Source organism: Meles meles, chromosome 2, assembly GCF_922984935.1.
Source record: "Meles meles chromosome 2, mMelMel3.1 paternal haplotype, whole genome shotgun sequence".
NCBI classification, from domain to species: Eukaryota; Metazoa; Chordata; class Mammalia; order Carnivora; family Mustelidae; genus Meles; species Meles meles.
Window position 1 is genome coordinate 171,938,233 of NC_060067.1, and position 17,918 is coordinate 171,956,150.

At 39.6% G+C, this 17,918-nt stretch overlaps 1 protein-coding gene across 2 annotated transcripts in view; it reads left to right on the forward strand.

The window, feature by feature from the left end:
• The window catches only part of KAT6A (lysine acetyltransferase 6A), a 114,165-nt gene extending 96,809 nt beyond the window's left edge, over nucleotides 1–17,356 (forward strand). For both annotated transcript variants that reach the window (XM_045994874.1, XM_045994884.1), the window contains exons 11-17: nucleotides 192–353; nucleotides 1,426–1,519; nucleotides 3,345–3,576; nucleotides 4,301–4,508; nucleotides 5,686–6,288; nucleotides 9,059–9,371; nucleotides 11,905–17,356. In XM_045994874.1, coding sequence (XP_045850830.1) covers nucleotides 192–353; nucleotides 1,426–1,519; nucleotides 3,345–3,576; nucleotides 4,301–4,508; nucleotides 5,686–6,288; nucleotides 9,059–9,371; nucleotides 11,905–14,642 — 4,350 coding nt within the window. In that variant the 3' untranslated portion in view covers nucleotides 14,643–17,356. The remainder of the gene's footprint in view (nucleotides 1–191; nucleotides 354–1,425; nucleotides 1,520–3,344; nucleotides 3,577–4,300; nucleotides 4,509–5,685; nucleotides 6,289–9,058; nucleotides 9,372–11,904) is intronic.
• The last annotated feature ends 562 nt before the right edge of the window (nucleotides 17,357–17,918 follow it).

Sequence of the window (17,918 nt, forward strand, 5' to 3'; positions counted from 1 at the left end):
ATGTTTAGTTGTCTTAAAACAGCAGGTACCCTAATTCTGCTGATGAAAGGATAGTTTCTAGGTTCTGGTCACGGATAGCTTCTCTTAGACTGGACTATGGATACTCACAGATATTTGTAAGTGATGTGTATTATTATTCTAGAACTAAAGAGCCACTTTCCTGATGATTTTGTTCTACTATTCTCCTCTAGGTTGATGGGAATGTGAGTACCATTTATTGTCAGAACCTATGTCTCTTGGCAAAGTTGTTTCTTGACCACAAAACACTTTATTATGACGTGGAGCCATTTCTTTTTTATGTACTAACACAGAATGATGTCAAGGGCTGCCACCTTGTTGGCTACTTTTCTAAAGTAAGTATATCAACTTAAAATTTGTTTGAATTCACATGGAAATCTGAAACAATCTTTGTCACTTCTCACTGGAGACACTACACAATGCAGCACCTTCTGGGTACCATCTAACTTCTTAGAAAGGAAAATAGAAGGAACATTCAGAAACGTACGAAGTGCTTGAAGGTGCTTAGTAACATTCAACATACTGTACTCTCCTAGGAACATGGGCTGCCATTTATCCTCAAGAGAAAAAGTTTTTAAATGACTTCTATTCCCACGGTAATAACTTACCATGAACTTGTGAAATAAACACAGTCATTACCTCTGTGAGCTCCTTCTCAGTTTAATTCTTCTCTTCCTAGTTTAAATTTGAAGAACAGAAATAAGAATAAGATGCCATTTTTATTCAAGGATATTTTCTCTCCTGTCTGTAATCTTCCATTCTCTTGGGGAGAACAAAAGGTGTTTTTTTGTAGTCAAACAACATAAAGATGTACTTTTATTTAAGCTAGCCTATGAAAAAATCTTATGTGTATGAAATAGTTATATGGAAATACCAGCTTTAAGTATACCAGTTAAGTATACTTTCATATATATTACCTGAGTTTTAAAAGTGTCTACACCCGACATTTTGAGATTGTTTTTTGTGAAGTTAGGTACAACTGATGGGAAGATGGGACTGCCCTTTGTAGCACCAGAGCAGGAAATAAGAGAATCTTTGAAGTGGTAGATGAATTTTCCCATTTTTGGAGTGCCACACTGACTCATCATTTATAGCTTTGCAGATTGATTGGGACTCAGATTCCTCTGCTCATTTTAGGCAATGGCATACTGTTTCTGAGTTACAGATGGTGTTAGATGGCATAATTTCATTTTATTCTTACTCTCCTGGGAAGGTTGCTTTGTGGGTAATGGCAGTGACTTAACATTGTCCTGTCTCCTCCCAGTGGGGTATTTTTTTTTTCTTGATGTGCGTGCTATTCTCAAAGGACCAGGGCTTTGGTTTTGATTGTTAGTCTTTGTTTCTTAATAATTAACATTACTATTATTCAGTCTTACTCGCATGTTGTTCTAAAATCTTCTTTACCAGGAAAAGCACTGCCAACAGAAGTACAACGTTTCCTGTATAATGATTCTTCCCCAATACCAGCGTAAGGGCTATGGCAGGTTTCTCATCGATTTCAGTAAGGATTATAATAATATAATTTTTCATTATCTCTTCTTGTGGACCTTCTGTATATATATATTTTTAGAGATTTGTAGATGTTTATTGGTTCCTAGTATCTTCTGTCATACTGCATGCAGTATGGGACTTTGAAACCTAAAGCCATGAATCTTTTTCTTTTGATTGGACATGAAGTATTTTAAAATAGCTTACACCAAATACCAGCTTTATGTGATCTATTGCAAATACTTTGAATTTTCAACTCTTAATTTACAGGTGGTACTTTTATGATAATTCTAACACACAGCAATACTCAATACATTGTATAAACTACTTAAGTTTGTACAGTAAAGAAGTACAGCACTTGCCTTATTTTTGTTACCTAATAATCTGAGAAAATTTTTAGTAACTTTTTAGTTATGGGCTCTACCTAGTGGTTGAAACACGCAGTGCACCTTAAAAAAATCTTAAAAATAAACGGCATAGGAAAAAATTTAATCTGAGAAAATTTTTAGTAACTTTTTAGTTATGGGCTCTACCTAGTGGTTGAAACACATAGTGCACCTTAAAAAAATCTGAAAAATAAATGGCATAGGAAATAATTTAATCTGATGTGAAAACTAAACAGCTCTAAAAAGTCATGGTAGAATTTGAATTTTGTTTTACGTGTTGATAGTCTTGCTTAGAAAGTAAGTATATGTTTACAATAGATTTTATGTTAATTATAACATAGTGATTTTTGAGGGAATATTTTGATACAGGCAGTTCTTCTAAATATTAGATGATTATATCACAATGTTAAGAAGTTAATTCTCAGATGGACCAGTTCAGCTTATTCTACTTGGCCTTAGACTGTACTCCTGACCATATTTTATTGGAAATATGTGCCATTGATATTTTGTACGTTTTCTTGGTCTTCTTAGATTGGTAGTAGAGAGTGCAACTGAGATTATTTCCTTTAATGTCAATATATTGTTTTGAAATAGGACTCATGTTTGGATGTGTTATGCCATTTTTGCCATTATGCAGCAAAGTTAGGGAAAAATATTTTATTGTACTAATTAGTTATACTTTTGTGATACACAACCAGCAGTCTACGATTACAGTATTTGTTTTCATTTGCTTTTCCTAATGTAATCTATTTTCCCACATAACCATTCACAGACTGCTTTTAGTAGTTTTCTTTGATGACAAAAAACTGCATTTCTTCTGCCATCTTCATTGTTGCTGCTCTTAGAATTTATACCTTGCTCTTTCTGTTCTTGAGAGTCCTGCTCTAGACAGGAGGACAGATACCACCATACACTCGCAGGGACACCCTCACACTGACATCCTTGCTCACTAAGAGTTAGGGTGAAAGGTCAGTGTGAGGAGTGCTTTGGCTGAAGTGAGAAATTGCCATCTGATTCACTCACAGAAGAATCACAGTCTTAACAGAGAGGATTACCTAAAAAACGAAGGCATTCTTTTGTATTGTTCAACAATTCAGGTATAGCTCTTGCCATCTGGTGGTCCTAATAAAACATGCAAGGGAAGTTTTCCCCACATAAAATAAAAAGCATTATTTCCTTAATCTTAATGCATCATAGTAATATGAAATCCTCTGATTTTTTTTAACAATTTGAATATTTTAACAATGTGATTTATAGTACGTATGGACAAAGTAATACTAAACTAATGTTTAGTATATACAAATTACATAATCTTGTGCAAATGTGTGTTGAAATAATTTTTCAGTTTTGTTCTATACTACTTAGATTGGTTGTAGAAGAGGGAACTGTTACTTTGGTGAATTAGCCTATTTTAGGCTCTCTGACATATTTGTGATTCGGGGGTTTCTTTAGGTTATTTGTTATCAAAGCGTGAAGGCCAAGCAGGGTCTCCAGAGAAACCATTATCCGATCTAGGTCGTCTTTCCTACATGGCTTATTGGAAAAGTGTAATATTGGAGTGCCTTTATCACCAAAATGACAAACAAATCAGCATTAAGAAGTTAAGCAAGTTGACTGGAATTTGCCCTCAAGACATTACTTCCACACTCCACCACCTACGAATGCTGGACTTCCGTAGTGACCAGTGAGTATCACATCCCTTTGTATACTTTCAAAAGATAATTAGGTGGAGATGTTTGGATCAGGCAGCCAGATTATCAGTGAAAGGGCATAAACAAATATAAGTGGTACATTTGGTGATCCTGAAACACCATTTTTGTTTCTATGATATTTGATACCATTGACCACATTTTTTTTTAAAACTGTTTTTTTCTCATCTTCCTTCTAACTTTTGGACCTAAGCTGTAGAGGCTTTTCTTTTCTAATGCTGGGAGCTCCTTCACAATACAGGAAGTAACAGCTTTAGAAATAACATGTAATAAAATATACCCATGATTTATTTCTATATAAAGTGGTACAAAATACAGGTTAAAGGAATGTTAGCTCACCCTTATCTAGAGGGGTCAGGAAAAGATCACAGAGAAAGGAAGGAAGCACTGGGCTGGAAAGATGGAGGTTAGGAGATAGGATACAGGAGAGTAGCAGCAATTGCAGAGGTGAGAAGTATGAGACAGTGAATGTTAACATCACTTTATCCATTGTTCGCATTGAGCATGAAGTAGCTGGCCAACTTCATAATTCCTAGCCATCTCATATGGTGGTATATTTCTGTATTTCATGCTCCCAGGTGGGCTGTTTTTGAAGCATGTGTCATCATCTCCAAGGTTTTGTGGGGGTTATAGCTCCATATTCATTGTTAGATAGTCCTTGTACATCGTTGATTGCTATAAATTTTGCTCTGGTTCCAGATTTGTGATAATTCGCCGGGAAAAACTTATCCAGGATCACATGGCAAAGCTTCAGCTGAATTTGCGACCTGTAGATGTAGATCCAGAATGTTTGCGCTGGACTCCTGTCATAGTCTCCAATTCTGTTGTCTCCGAGGAGGAAGAAGAGGAGGCCGAGGAAGGAGAAAACGAAGAGCCGCAGTGCCAGGAAAGAGAATTAGAGACGAGTGTAAGGGCATGAGTAGTCTCTATTTTTGATGACAGAAGGCTCTATTTTTGGTTTTCATGAGTATTTGTGATAATGTGTTACAATAACTTAGACCAACACAGTCAGTTCACATTAGAATTTCAGTTGATTGCAGTGATAGAGATTTCAGGAGGACTGGGTTTTGTTTACGTATTTGTATATTTTTAAGCCTTGGATCATTTGGAGACCTTCAAATTTGTTACAGTGTGTTATTTAGAACTAAGAATTCCATACCAGAGTGCTGATAAACGGCTAAATTTTAAGCTGTGTGGCAGTAATTGAGGAACCTGGATCTAATTTAATTCTGACCATTGTTAAAAATAAAATGATGATCCCTTTTCCTTAAAATAAAACATTAAGGAAATAATGTAAATGTGTATGTTTTCTAGTAGAGCACTAAATAATTCAGTGGGTACACAAATGTCTTTAAGCCGTTAAGGAGTTAATGAGGGACTGTAAAACATTGTATAGTGTTCAGTATTTTTCTTCATGTGATGCATATCTTTCTCTGTTCTTTTTTTAAGCTGTGCTTTCGTCCTTTAAAAATCTATGTCCTCTTTTGATAAACACAGTTTCACACCCGTTTAATGTAATTTAATTTTAAAAATGAAATTAAATATTCAGAATAAAAATAAATCAAAATAATTACATTTTCTTTCATTTTTTCAAACACCCCCTTTCTCTTGCCCATGCCCCAGAACCCATCTCCTGTTTATAAATTTTATTGCTGAGAAATTTGGTAAATTATATCACTTAGCCTTTATAAAAACAATGCTGTTCACTTTGTTTTTTGAAGGTGGGTTGCATAGTGGCTAAGAGCACTAACCCTTGGGTCAGACTGCCTGGGTTTAGATCCCAGCTTCCACATTTGACACTGCATGTCCTAGGGCAAGTTACTTGTATTTTTTGTGCCTCACTTACCTTATTTATAAAATGAGGATAAAATAATAACACTTCATAGTATTGTTGTAAGGATTAAATGAATCTTTAAAGCATTTAAAATAGTGCCTAACATATGAGAAATATTCATGATAACTGTCAAATAATACTTTCTTTTTTAAAGCTCTGTTTCCTTTCTCTGTATTTAAGAGGTCAGATAGGAGGTATAATCAGATAAGACTGCAAAATTAATCAGCACGGTTTTATTTTCTGAAATCAGGTGGTAAAGTCTGCATCTCGGGAGAACAAAGAACAAGATTCTTATTCTTCAGTAGAAAGTGAAAAGAAACCAGAAGTCACGGCACCAGCCAGTTCTGCACGTCTGAACAAACAAGTCCTTCCCCGTGATAGTCTTCCTGCAAATAATCAGCCATCCCGGAGGGGCCGCTGGGGGAGGAAGAACAGAAAAACCCAGGAACGTTTTGGTGATAAAGACTCTAAACTGCTCTTGGAAGAGACATCATCTCCTCAGGAACAATATGGAGAATGTGAGGAAAAATCAGAAACCTCCCAAGAACAATATACTGAAAGTGAGGAGCAGTTGGCAGCCTCTCAGGAGCAGCCAAGCCAGGATGGGAAGCCAGACATTCCCAAAAGAAGACTAAGTGAGGGGGTTGAGCTCTGGCGAGGACAGCTGAAGAAGAGCCCCGAGGCACTGAAGTGTAGATTACCAGAAGGCAATGATAGACTGCCCCGTCGCTATAGTGATGGTGACAGGGCTCTCCTCAGAGGCTTCAGTGAGAGTAGTGAGGAGGAAGAAGAGCCAGAAAGTCCTCGGTCCAGCTCCCCACCAATTCTTACAAAGCCCACATTGAAGAGAAAAGTAAGGCTTTTCTTTTGACTTGTTTCTTTTGACTCATCTGTTCTTTCCTCAGTGGCAGCTTATTATGTACATCTGTCCATAATGGAGTTCTGAAAAAGTAAATATAGAAATTGTTAGTGTGTTAATTTTTTAGACTTTATGTCTCAGTATATTGTAGCTTATGATCTTCCCAGTGAATATTTGAAACGTGGATATGGCTCCTGTGGTTCATGGGAATGAACACAGGTCATAAACTTACTTAAGGTCTGACAAACTGTTTTTCAGCTTGCTGTTTTGATGTGGTAATCATGACTTTCAGGGATTTGTCAAGTATTTTAAAAGTACGTATAAATTAGAAATACCTTTGTTAGAAAAGGAGAAAAGTATCTTGACAGCTTGATGGACAGCGGTGCCCTAGGTCGGGGTGCTCAGAGAGGCTGTTCATCATAGGTGCGGTGGGACTTTTTCCCCGTGTTCCCTTGTCCCCTCTCCATCTCTCTCTTTTTTCTTTCAGTCGTTCAACTTGATTTGGTTTTAAAAATATTTTCTCAACTTTATCTTGTTGACTTTGAATGATAGCCAGTTTATGAATGTGTTGTGATGGTGATCATGAGTTCTGGCAAACTGTCTGCGGGAACTGTCCCAGGCTGTGGAGTGAACTTTAAGCATTGCCACAAGCCAGCCAGAGCCCAGCCCCCTGGATGAGCCACCCCAGAGTAGCAGGATGACAGCTTTCATCCAAAGCAGTGAAACTGTTCTTTCCTTAGCAGAACGTTATGAGGGGGAAAAAAAAAAGCATGGCTATATATAAAAAAATAAGTTTTTAATTTTAGAACAGTTAGATTTATGCAGTTATTGCGAAAGTACAGAGAGTTCCTATATTCCTTACAGGCAGTTTCCCCTGTTGTTAACCTCTTACATTGGTATAGTACTTTTGCCACGAATAGTGAACTAGTATTTTTTTAACGAGTCCATACTTCATTTAGATCTCCTCATTTTTCCTGTATGTCCTTCTTCTGTTCCAAGACCTCATCTAGCACACTACATTACACATACTAGTCAATGCCTCTGGCCCCTAGTTGTGATAGTTTCTCATCAGACTCCTTGTTTTTGATGACCTTCACAGTTTGATGAGTACTGGCTAGGTGTTTTAGAATGTCCCTCATAATATTAGATTGGGGTAATATGTTTTTGGGAAGAAGACCACAGAGGTACAGTGTCATTCTTACCACATCATATAAAGGATGTCTGATATATATGTATGTATACACACATACACACCAAACATGAGAGTAGTATTGTCAGCATGACTTTTCGCTGTTGATATCAGCCTTGATCAGCAGGTTCGAGGTTGTGTTTGTCAGGTTTCTCTACTGTAAATCAGTCACTCCTTTTTTCCCCTTTTCCATATTGTACTCTTTGGAAGGTAGGTAGTCATTGCCATTCCCATCCACCTCTTTACTTATTCAAGCACTTATTTATACCAGCATAAACTCAGATATTTACTTTATACTTTGAGTTATACCCAGCAGTACCACTTGATTTAATTTGTTGCTCAGATTGTTCCAGCATTGGCCATTAGGAGTCTTTAAGTTTTGCTCCCATGTCCCTTTAACTTAATGCTTACTATCATCATTGTAAGGGTTTTTTGTTTTGTTTTGAGCACTTCCTTAACTTTCTAGTACTGCAGGATATTCTCGGTTCATCTTGTATATTTCACGTCCCAGTCCTAGCGTCAGCCATTTTTCCAAAGAGCATAGTCAGACATGCTTAACCTGGTTTGAAAATTGTACTCTCAACTAAAAGGACTAGTAAATTTAAATTTGAAGTGGAGAAAAACTCAACACATGCTAACTCTACCATTCATTACATGATCAGGAAGAATGTATCTTTGCCATTTCAGACTTGTATTATCTATCTATTTATTTATTTATTTATTTATTTTTTAATTTATTTATTTGTCAGAGAGAGTGAGCACAGGCAGAGTGGCAGGCAGAGGCGGAGGGAGAAGCAGGCTCCCCGCCAAGCAAGGAGCCCGATGTGGGACTCGATCCCAGGACGCTGGGATCATGACCCAAGCCAAAGGCAGCCGCTTAACCAACTGAGCCACCCAGGCGTCCCATGTATTGTCTATTTATAAGATAAAAGTTATGCGATTTCCCTGTGTAAACATGAGAATATTGTAACAGTCAGTGAGATCATGCACAGAATAATTGAAGTTCTTAAAGAGATTCTCTTGACTGGGAGTCAGAGACTATATTTTACAACCATTTCTATACTGACTGAATATGTGACCTTAAGCAAGCCCTGTAACCTTTCTCGCCTCTGTAGAATGAAGGATTGGATTAGATCATTTCTGGTGCATCGTCTTTATCATTTTGTTGTATCTATTACGAGCTATGAGACAAAGTTTTTTTGTTTTTGTTTTTTTTTTTTTTTTTTGGTTTTTGTCTTGAGGTAAAGAGATGTCAAAGGACTAGCCTCTGTGTCATTTCAGTATCGAAATAGGCATTTAAATGTAACTGAACTATTAGTAAGGGAATTATAATATCTGCTGTTTGGGCATGCCTTTTATAAAATTGTATTCAATTATCCAACATCTTTCTGTGATAACTGTGTAGTATCTTACTGTGTATTTTGAAATAATACTCAAAATGTCCCTTGGCAAACAGTATACCCATTTTCTATATGCTTGTTTTGTTAGATTCAAAAACGATTCATTATGTTAATAGAAATGATAGCATTCTTGACTATAAATAAAATACGTTAATGTTCTTCCTCTTTTGAATAGAAACCAATTCTCCACCGAAGGAGGAGAGTCCGAAAGCGCAAACACCACAACAGCAGTGTGGTCACAGAAACTATTTCTGAGACCACGGAGGTGTTAGATGAACCTTTTGAAGACTCTGACTCCGAGAGGCCAATGCCAAGATTAGAACCTACGTTTGAGATTGATGAAGAGGAAGAGGAAGAGGATGAAAGCGAACTCTTCTCTAGAGGATACTTCCGTCGTCTCTCCTCACAAGATGTGCTCAGGTGTCGGTCCTCTTCTAAGAGGAAATCTAAAGATGAAGATGATGATGAAGAGTCAGATGATGCTGATGGTATGTTTTACAGAACTGTTGCTTAGGGTAGTTTTATTGTTTTTTTAAAGAAACAGGCTGTAAGTGATAGCTGTGCACCCTTCCATCAAAAGGCTGAAAAAGTGATTCTCTCCACTAAGCAAGTAAAGGACAGCCGACTTGGTAACCTCTCAGAATTTGTGTCAAGTATGTTCATCCCCATTTTTTCTTTGAGCCCTCTGTCCTTTTAAAGTTTTTTCCTAGTTTCCCCTTCAACATAGGACCAATTTTTGCCTCTGCAGAAAGTATCTTGCTCTTAGGAAATTATTCTTTTTGGCCTAATCCTTTCTCAGCCATTATCTGAATCTTTAGTAAATGGATGTATTGGATTTAGCATCAGGAAAACATTAAATAATAACCCTTTACTAGAAAGTACACTCTGTGTACTTACCTGTTTGTCTAATTGTTGTATGCTGACTGCTTAAAATAGGCATTTAATAAATATTGCTAAGTGGATACATGCTAGGAAGATGGTTCTTTTTTTTTTTTTTTAAGATTTTATTTATTTGACAAACAGAGATCACAAGTAGGCAGAGAGGCAGGTGGGGGTGGGGAGCAGGCTCCCTGCTGAGCAGAGAGCCATGTGGGGTTCCATCCCAGGCCCTGGGATCATGACCTGAGCTGAAGGCAGAGGCTTTAACCTACCGAGCCACCCAGGCGCCCCTAGAAAGTTGGTTCTTAAATATACGAATCAGGGCGCCTGGGTGGCTCAGTGGGTTAAGCCACTGCCTTCGGCTCAGGTCATGATCTCAGGGTCCTGAGATCGAGTCCCACGTCGGGCTCTTTGCTCAGCGGGAGCCTGCTTCCTTCTCTCTCTCTCTGCCTGCCTCTCTGTGTATTTGTGATCTCGCTCTGTCAAATAAATAAATAAAATCTTTAAAAAAAAAAATATACGAATCAGATTCATATAAACTGGACTTGCTTCACATCTGATCAGGAATCCTTCTGAATCATATCTCTAATGTGCCTTTCTCTGCAAGTAGTAAATTTCTGATAAAAATGGTAACAGTGCCTCAGGGTAGGTTAAATTTTATGGCATAGTATAGAATCCAGTGATTTACTTTTAAATAGCCTTGTCATTTAGAAATAAAGAAACTGGTGGCCAATATATGTGCCGGGTCACAGACTAGTCATTCACACCTACCCTAAAGTTTCTGCCAGTGCCTCATGCTGCCTGCATCTGCGGTGTTTGCCTTAACTGCGGGGCAGGGCAGGGGGTCAGACAGCGCTTTTTTTCACTTTGCTGGGTGAATTTTAAGTAATCTAGTCGCCCACTCTTGGTGGAATTATAGTGTTTATTTGTTAATTAATTGAGCTTTTTATTCTTTAAAAATCAAATTTGCTCAGTTTCATATCCAGTTGAAACTTGTATTTTCTCCAATTTCACATTTTTATTTAAGTAATACTTGTAATATAGTGATACGATGACTGCTTTGCTGTGAGTGATTTTCCGCAGTTTTATTGTGTTACACTTTGAGGTATATAACTGGGAAACCAAAGATTTATTGTGTAAATTTGGTCCTTCAGTAAAGTTCTCTCTTGGATCATTGTAGACTAAAATAATGTCCGCTGTTTAAATTCTTGTTGATTTGGACAAATTTTCTCTGATGAGGCCATTTCCTTTATTTTCACATTATTGCCAACCGTACTTTTTAGCTTCCTCCTCTAAATCCTGTTTCTTGCCTTGGTGTTCTTCCCTTTAAAAATTAATGGGAAATGTGAATGTACTTAATGCCATACTACACCGGACACCTAAACTTGGTTGAAATGGTACATTTTCTGCTATGCGTAGTTTACTACAATCTTTAAAAATAGAAAAAAGTAATGGAGAGAAAATAATGGTAATGTCAAATTTATTCCTAATAAATCATTGTCATTGGTGCTTTCACTTTTTCTTCAGGTCAGTATTTGTCTAGGACTAAATGCCTTGAGGCTGTTCCCGAACAAACACATCGATTGAGCAGTTATTCATGTAGAATTGTTCAGTCATGGTCTGGAGTCATTAACTCATGATATTACCTGAAGTAATAAGAAAACCAGAGAAAGAATATAAATTGCAAACAGGAAAAAAAAAAAAAGCTGATTTTTGACTTACACAGTAAAGACCACTTGTCTGAAGTAGTTGTAATCACTGCCAAGCATTTGCCTCTTTACACAGCTTGTCTCCTTTTTCTAGAGGAGAACACTGACCTGTAGACTAACTTCCTAAAGCTATGCAGTTGGGCATGATAAACCTGAACTGGTTTTAAGTAGTGGGAGGCAAAGAGTGTTAACCTGGGTTCTTTCCTTGTTCTGCCAGCTCACTGCTTGACTTCAGAAGATGTCGTAATTAGGTTTTTCCCTTTGGATTCTTAACTTGAAAGTGAAGGTAATCAGAAGTTTGTGATGATTAATAAAACGATTTCTGTTGCACAGGTGGTCTCTCAGAAAAAGGCACTGGTACAAATACAAAATCTTGTAACTTTTTTTTAATGTGTTGTTTTGTTTTGTTTTATTTTTAATCCTTCCTGTATAGATACTCCTATCCTAAAGCCAGTATCGCTCTTGAGAAAATGTGATGTGAAGGATTCTCAGCTTGAGCCAGACACATCCACACCTATGAAAAAGAAAAAGGGATGGCCCAAAGGCAAAAGCCGCAAACCAATCCACTGGAAGAAAAGACCTGGTCGCAAACCAGGATTTAAGTTGAATCGGGAAATCATACCCATTTCTACTCAAGAATGCGTTGTTGAGCCCATTGTTCCCATTCCTAAAGCGGGACGTAAACCAAAACTTCAAGAGAATGAAGAAACTGTCGAACCAAAAGAAGACTTGCCTTTAACTGAAGAAAGGAAGGAAGAGGAGGAGATGCATGTGGATGCAGAAGAGGTTGAAGAGGGAGAAGAAGAAGATACAACCAGCAGTGAAGTTAGAGCAGCTTCTCCAGTGGATAGCAACAGTCCCGAGACAGAAACGAAAGAACCTGAGCTGGAAGAGGAGGAAGAGAAGCCCCGTGTTTTAGAAGAGCAGAGGCAGTCCGAAGAGGAGCAACAAGAACTGGAAGAACAGGAGCAAGAGGAAGAGGATGAAGTGGCTGTAGAGACAAACCAGAATGAAGACCATGATGCAGATGATGAAGATGATGGTCATCTGGAATCCACCAAGAAAAAAGAGCTAGAGGAGCAGCCCGTTAAAGAAGATGTCAAGGAGGAGCCTGGTGGTCAGGAGTCTTTTTTAGATACTAATATGCAGAGAAGTAGGGAGAATATAAAGGATAAAGATGAAATAGACCCAGATTCTGAAGAGGAACAGACTTCCCATGAAACATCCATGGTGTCAGAGCATATGCCAGGGTCTGAGGATGATCATGAAGAAGATTCAAACTCTAAGGAAGAATTAATTGAGCTGAAAGAGGAAGAAGAGATTCCTCATAGTGAACTGGATCTGGAAACTGTGCAAGCAGTGCAGTCTTTGACTCAAGAGGAGAGTAACGAACACGAGGGAGCCTACCAGGACTGTGAAGAAACTCTGGCAGCTTGTCAGACCCTGCAGAGTTATACTCAGGCTGACGAAGACCCTCAAATGTCCATGGTCGAAGACTGCCATGCTTCGGAACATAATAGTCCAATCTCTTCTGTTCAGTCCCATCCCAGCCAGTCCGTCCGCTCGGTCAGTAGTCCCAACGTGCCTGCGCTCGAAAGTGGTTACACCCAGATCAGCCCAGAACAAGGATCCCTGTCCGCACCCTCTATGCAGAACATGGAAACCAGCCCCATGATGGATGTGCCTTCCGTATCAGACCACTCTCAGCAGGTGGTGGACAGTGGCTTCAGTGATCTGGGCAGCATCGAGAGCACCACGGAAAACTACGAGAACCCCAGCAGTTACGATTCTACCATGGGCGGCAGCATCTGTGGGAATAACTCTTCGCAGAGCAGCTGCTCCTACGGCGGCTTGGCATCCTCCGGCAGCCTCACCCAGAACAGCTGTGTTGTCACTCAGCAAATGGCCAGCATGGGCAACAGCTGCAGCATGATGCAGCAGAACAGCGTTCAGCCCGCCGCGGCCAACTGCAACATCAAGTCACCTCAAAGCTGTGTGGTGGAGAGGCCTCCCAGCAACCAGCAGCAGCCGCCGCCCCCACCGCCGCCGCAGCAGCAGCAGCAGCAGCAGCAGCAGCCGCCGCCCCCGCCACCGCAGCAGCAGCCGCAGCCACCACAGCCCGCGCCCCCGCCGCAGCCGGCTGCGCAGCCGCCGCCGCCACAGCAGCCGCAGCAGCCACAGCAGCCGCCGCCGCCAGCCCCGCCGCCGCCGCAGCCCCCGCAGCCGCAGCCCCCGCCGCCGCCGCAGCAGCAGCCCCCACTGTCCCAGTGCAGCATGAACAACAGCTTCACTCCCGCGCCCATGATCATGGAGATTCCGGAATCGGGAAGCACGGGGAACATAAGCATTTATGAGCGGATTCCGGGGGACTTCGGGGCTGGCAGCTACTCTCAACCATCAGCCACCTTCAGTTTAGCTAAGTTGCAGCAGCTGACTAACACCATTATGGACCCTCATGCCATGCCTTATAGCCATTCTCCTGCTGTGACTTCCTATGCAACCAGTGTTTCTTTGTCTAACACAGGGCTGGCTCAGCTGGCTCCGTCTCATCCATTAGCTGGGACCCCGCAAGCACAAGCCACCATGACGCCGCCCCCGAACTTGGCCTCCACCACCATGAACCTCACATCACCTCTGCTGCAGTGCAACATGTCTGCCACCAACATTGGCATTCCTCACACACAGAGGTTGCAAGGGCAAATGCCAGTCAAGGGGCACATTTCCATCCGCTCCAAATCGGCGCCACTGCCCTCTGCGGCTGCGCATCAGCAGCAGCTGTACGGCCGCAGCCCACCAGCGGTTGCCATGCAGGCCGGCCCGCGTGCGTTGGCTGTTCAGCGTGGCATGAACATGGGGGTTAATTTGATGCCGACCCCCACCTATAATGTCAATTCCATGAATATGAACACCTTGAATGCCATGAACAGCTATCGAATGACACAGCCCATGATGAACAGCAGTTACCATAGTAACCCTGCCTACATGAACCAGACAGCACAGTATCCTATGCAGATGCAGATGGGAATGATGGGGAGCCAGGCCTATACCCAGCAGCCTATGCAGCCAAACCCTCATGGAAACATGATGTACACTGGCCCCTCCCATCACAGCTACATGAATGCTGCTGGTGTGCCCAAGCAGTCACTCAATGGACCTTACATGAGAAGATGAGCAAGATGAACTTGCAATTAAAAACTTAAATATATATAAATAAAGGAACCTTTTATACTGACAAACCAGAGAAAAATGGACCTTTTTCCAGTTAAAATATTGCTGTAGATTTAGAGGAATTTTTCTTTGGTTTATTTTATTTTTTAGAAAACCTGGTCTTCTCTTTTTTTGGGTTCATTTTGTTCTGGGTTTTGGTTTTCTTCACAATCTTGAACATTTTACAGTAGGACTCATCTAAAAATGGATTTGGGGATAGGGGAAACATGCACAAAAATCTTTTCATAATTAAAAAGAGCCTTACTTTCTTTACACACCACATGGACAGAATTTGTGTAAAAGTGAATTATCTTTATTTTATTTTAAGATGTATGTTTCCCCTCACTGTTTGCAGCTCCCAATGTTGTCACTTTTAAATGTTATATATACATCTCGGGGGGTCAACCAGACCCTTTCCTCCAAACCCAACCTTTCATTTCCTACTTCATTCCAGCAGGAGGCACTTATGGGAGACTCGGACGGGGACATGGAGAACAACCCAAGCTCCTTAAACTTATTATTATTGTTAATATTATTATTATTATTATTATTAATGAAGCGAGGCAGGAAAGTGCTTCTCCTTTTAAAATCCCCTCCACTCCCTACACATACAAACACACACACACACATACCCACCTCTTGAAACCTTTCCCCAAGAATGTTTCTTTATAGATGGACTTCATTGAAATGTTTGTTTTTCTTAAATCAAGTGTAATATAATTTTTTCTTTTTTTCTGTTGTTTTTGTTTGGGTTTTTTGTTTGTTTGTTTACTATTCCCACTCAGCACTCAGAGACACAAAAATACTGTAAGTCTCAATTAACAGCAGAATCTCAGAGGAAAGCTGTTTGCAATCCTAATCCAGCTTTGGAGGAATAGAGATGGTCAATTAACAATCAAAAAGAGGAATTTTACCTCTTGTTTTTTACCACCTGGTGAATCAGCCATAATGCACATACTCCACGCAGCCTCTTGTTTTTAGTATGTACTTTGAGATGCTAAGGGTCTTGATTCTTGAGCCTTCGACTCTGACTAAACTCAAACAGCAGTCCCCAGTGATTAGCCTCTTACATTCTTACATAAAGTGTTGATGGATGACTGTACATTTCAGTGATTTGAAAAATACCTGACAGACATTTGACACTGTTTATTTTATGTTGGAAGAGATGACATAAGGGAGATCATGGTGTGAGTTTTATAGCTACTTTAATGATACATACCTCCAGTTTTCATTTGTCTTGAGATCCTGAGTTCATTCCCTGTGAATCAGAGTGCACCAGCCCCTCTCCTGTGAGTGGTTAAAAGAGAAGAGGGATAAACCAACCACCAGCATACTAGGGCAAATCTGGACAGCAGGGTTTAGCAAGTTCCTATGTTGCTCCCAACTCCCATTATCTTTTCTCTCGTGCAGCCAGTTCGCCCATTCTCTTCCTGTTACTTGCTCCAGGGATAGGTAAAAAATATATATATATCTATATATATGTTCCATCATTAGAAGATGGAAACTATTATACCACTCGGTATGTGCAGTCAAATATCCAAAAGGGGGAAGTACTGCTTAAAGAAATACCTGTAAGCATTAAATTCTCTCCTTTATTTGTACATTTTATATAGATAAATTTTTGAAGTACTAATTAGGCATTAAATTTTTTCAAACGCACAGGTTTGTTGTTTTTTTTAATACACTTTAATTGACTTTCTCAATTAAATGTGTTAGGTAGAAAACGGCAGAATTCCACATCTTACCGCTATCAATTCTGAGCATGTGCAAGGCTGTGTAGGACCCAGTTTCTCTGTATATACTCTTCCAGTTCCCAATCATCTATGTAGAAAGTGCACTGTGCTGCCCTCTCCCTACATCTTCAGCTATGTCATTGCTTCCTGGTTGGGGTGGGGATGGGGTGGGTCGGGAGGGAGGTATCTTGGGTGGAGGGTGGGTCAAGGCAGAAGGAGAAGCTGTTGAAATGAGGGCCGTGAATTCAGTTTCTGTTGGTTTGCGGTTGTGTTTGGTTTCATTTGTTTCTTTAAAAAAAAAAAAAAATTCAATCGGGCAGCTCCCTTTTCCACAAGCCTTTTTGTGACTGTAGAACTATTGTAGAGAAAATGTTCTTTTCTATATTATAAAAGAAATTATCCAACACAGTAATATTGGTACCTGTCATTTTTTCACTTCTGTTTAAAAAAAATGTATTTTTAGCAAGATAACTTGGGTAATCTTCTAAAAAAGAAATTTAAAAACTCACTGTTAGTGACTTTGATGCCTTTTAAAATAAGAGCTTTTTCATTTCATTCCATCTTTAAAATTTTTTATCTTTGTTGTAGAATATTAAAAACTATTTTAAGAAAGATAAAAATTCTCTTTAAAGAGATCTCTAGAGTGTGTGAATAGAGCTCCAGATGCCTCTAAAAGCCGCATGTACAAATGAAGCTAAGTCTATTCCTGTCTGTTTATATTTGCTTTTCCTGTTTTGTAACCTCTTTGTACTTTGTTCATGGTGACTTGTAAGCTACGGGGAAGGGGTGCCTAGATGCCTTTGTATTTCTCCATGTCATGCGCTCCTGGGCCAGTTGGTCTCCCTTCCTCTCCTTGTATGTAATATCACTTTTTTTTCCCCTTTCTAGCAAGTACTTTCAAAAGAACTCTGTACATTTTAACATAAAAAAAAAATAAATTATGTTGAGCCATTTTGGATGTCTGCCTTGCATGTGGAATTTTTCTCCCAAATATCTCGGGCTCGCCGGTTCTTTATAAATATTAGCCTTTTTCACATTTCTCTTTATACAGCAAGTGTCAGTTCATGGCCTTTATTTTGAAGTGCCAGTTTTCACTCATACGTGTGTTTAAATGCTGACAGTGTAGATAGTTTTTCCTCTTCCAGTGAAAATGGTATCATGACCTCACTTTGGATTTTTGAGGGAAATCCATTTGAAAGCCTAAAGGGACTATAATTCACTCAACCGAAAAATGGAAATGCAGTTGCACTAACAAGTAGCTCCTAGGATTGGAACAAAGCTGTTTTCTCCTCTCAGCTTACCTGATCATGTCATCGAGGGAGATTTGCCAGAAACTGAGGTCCTGAACGTTAATGATCTTTTTCAATGTTTTCCGAGTTGTATTTGGCCTCTCTTCATTTAGAAATTTGGATACACGGTAGACTCCAGAAAATTAGATTTTCTAATCTAATTTAGAACTGACAGCTGGGGGTGGGGAGGTAAGGCAGGTACAAGGTTTAGTGGCCAC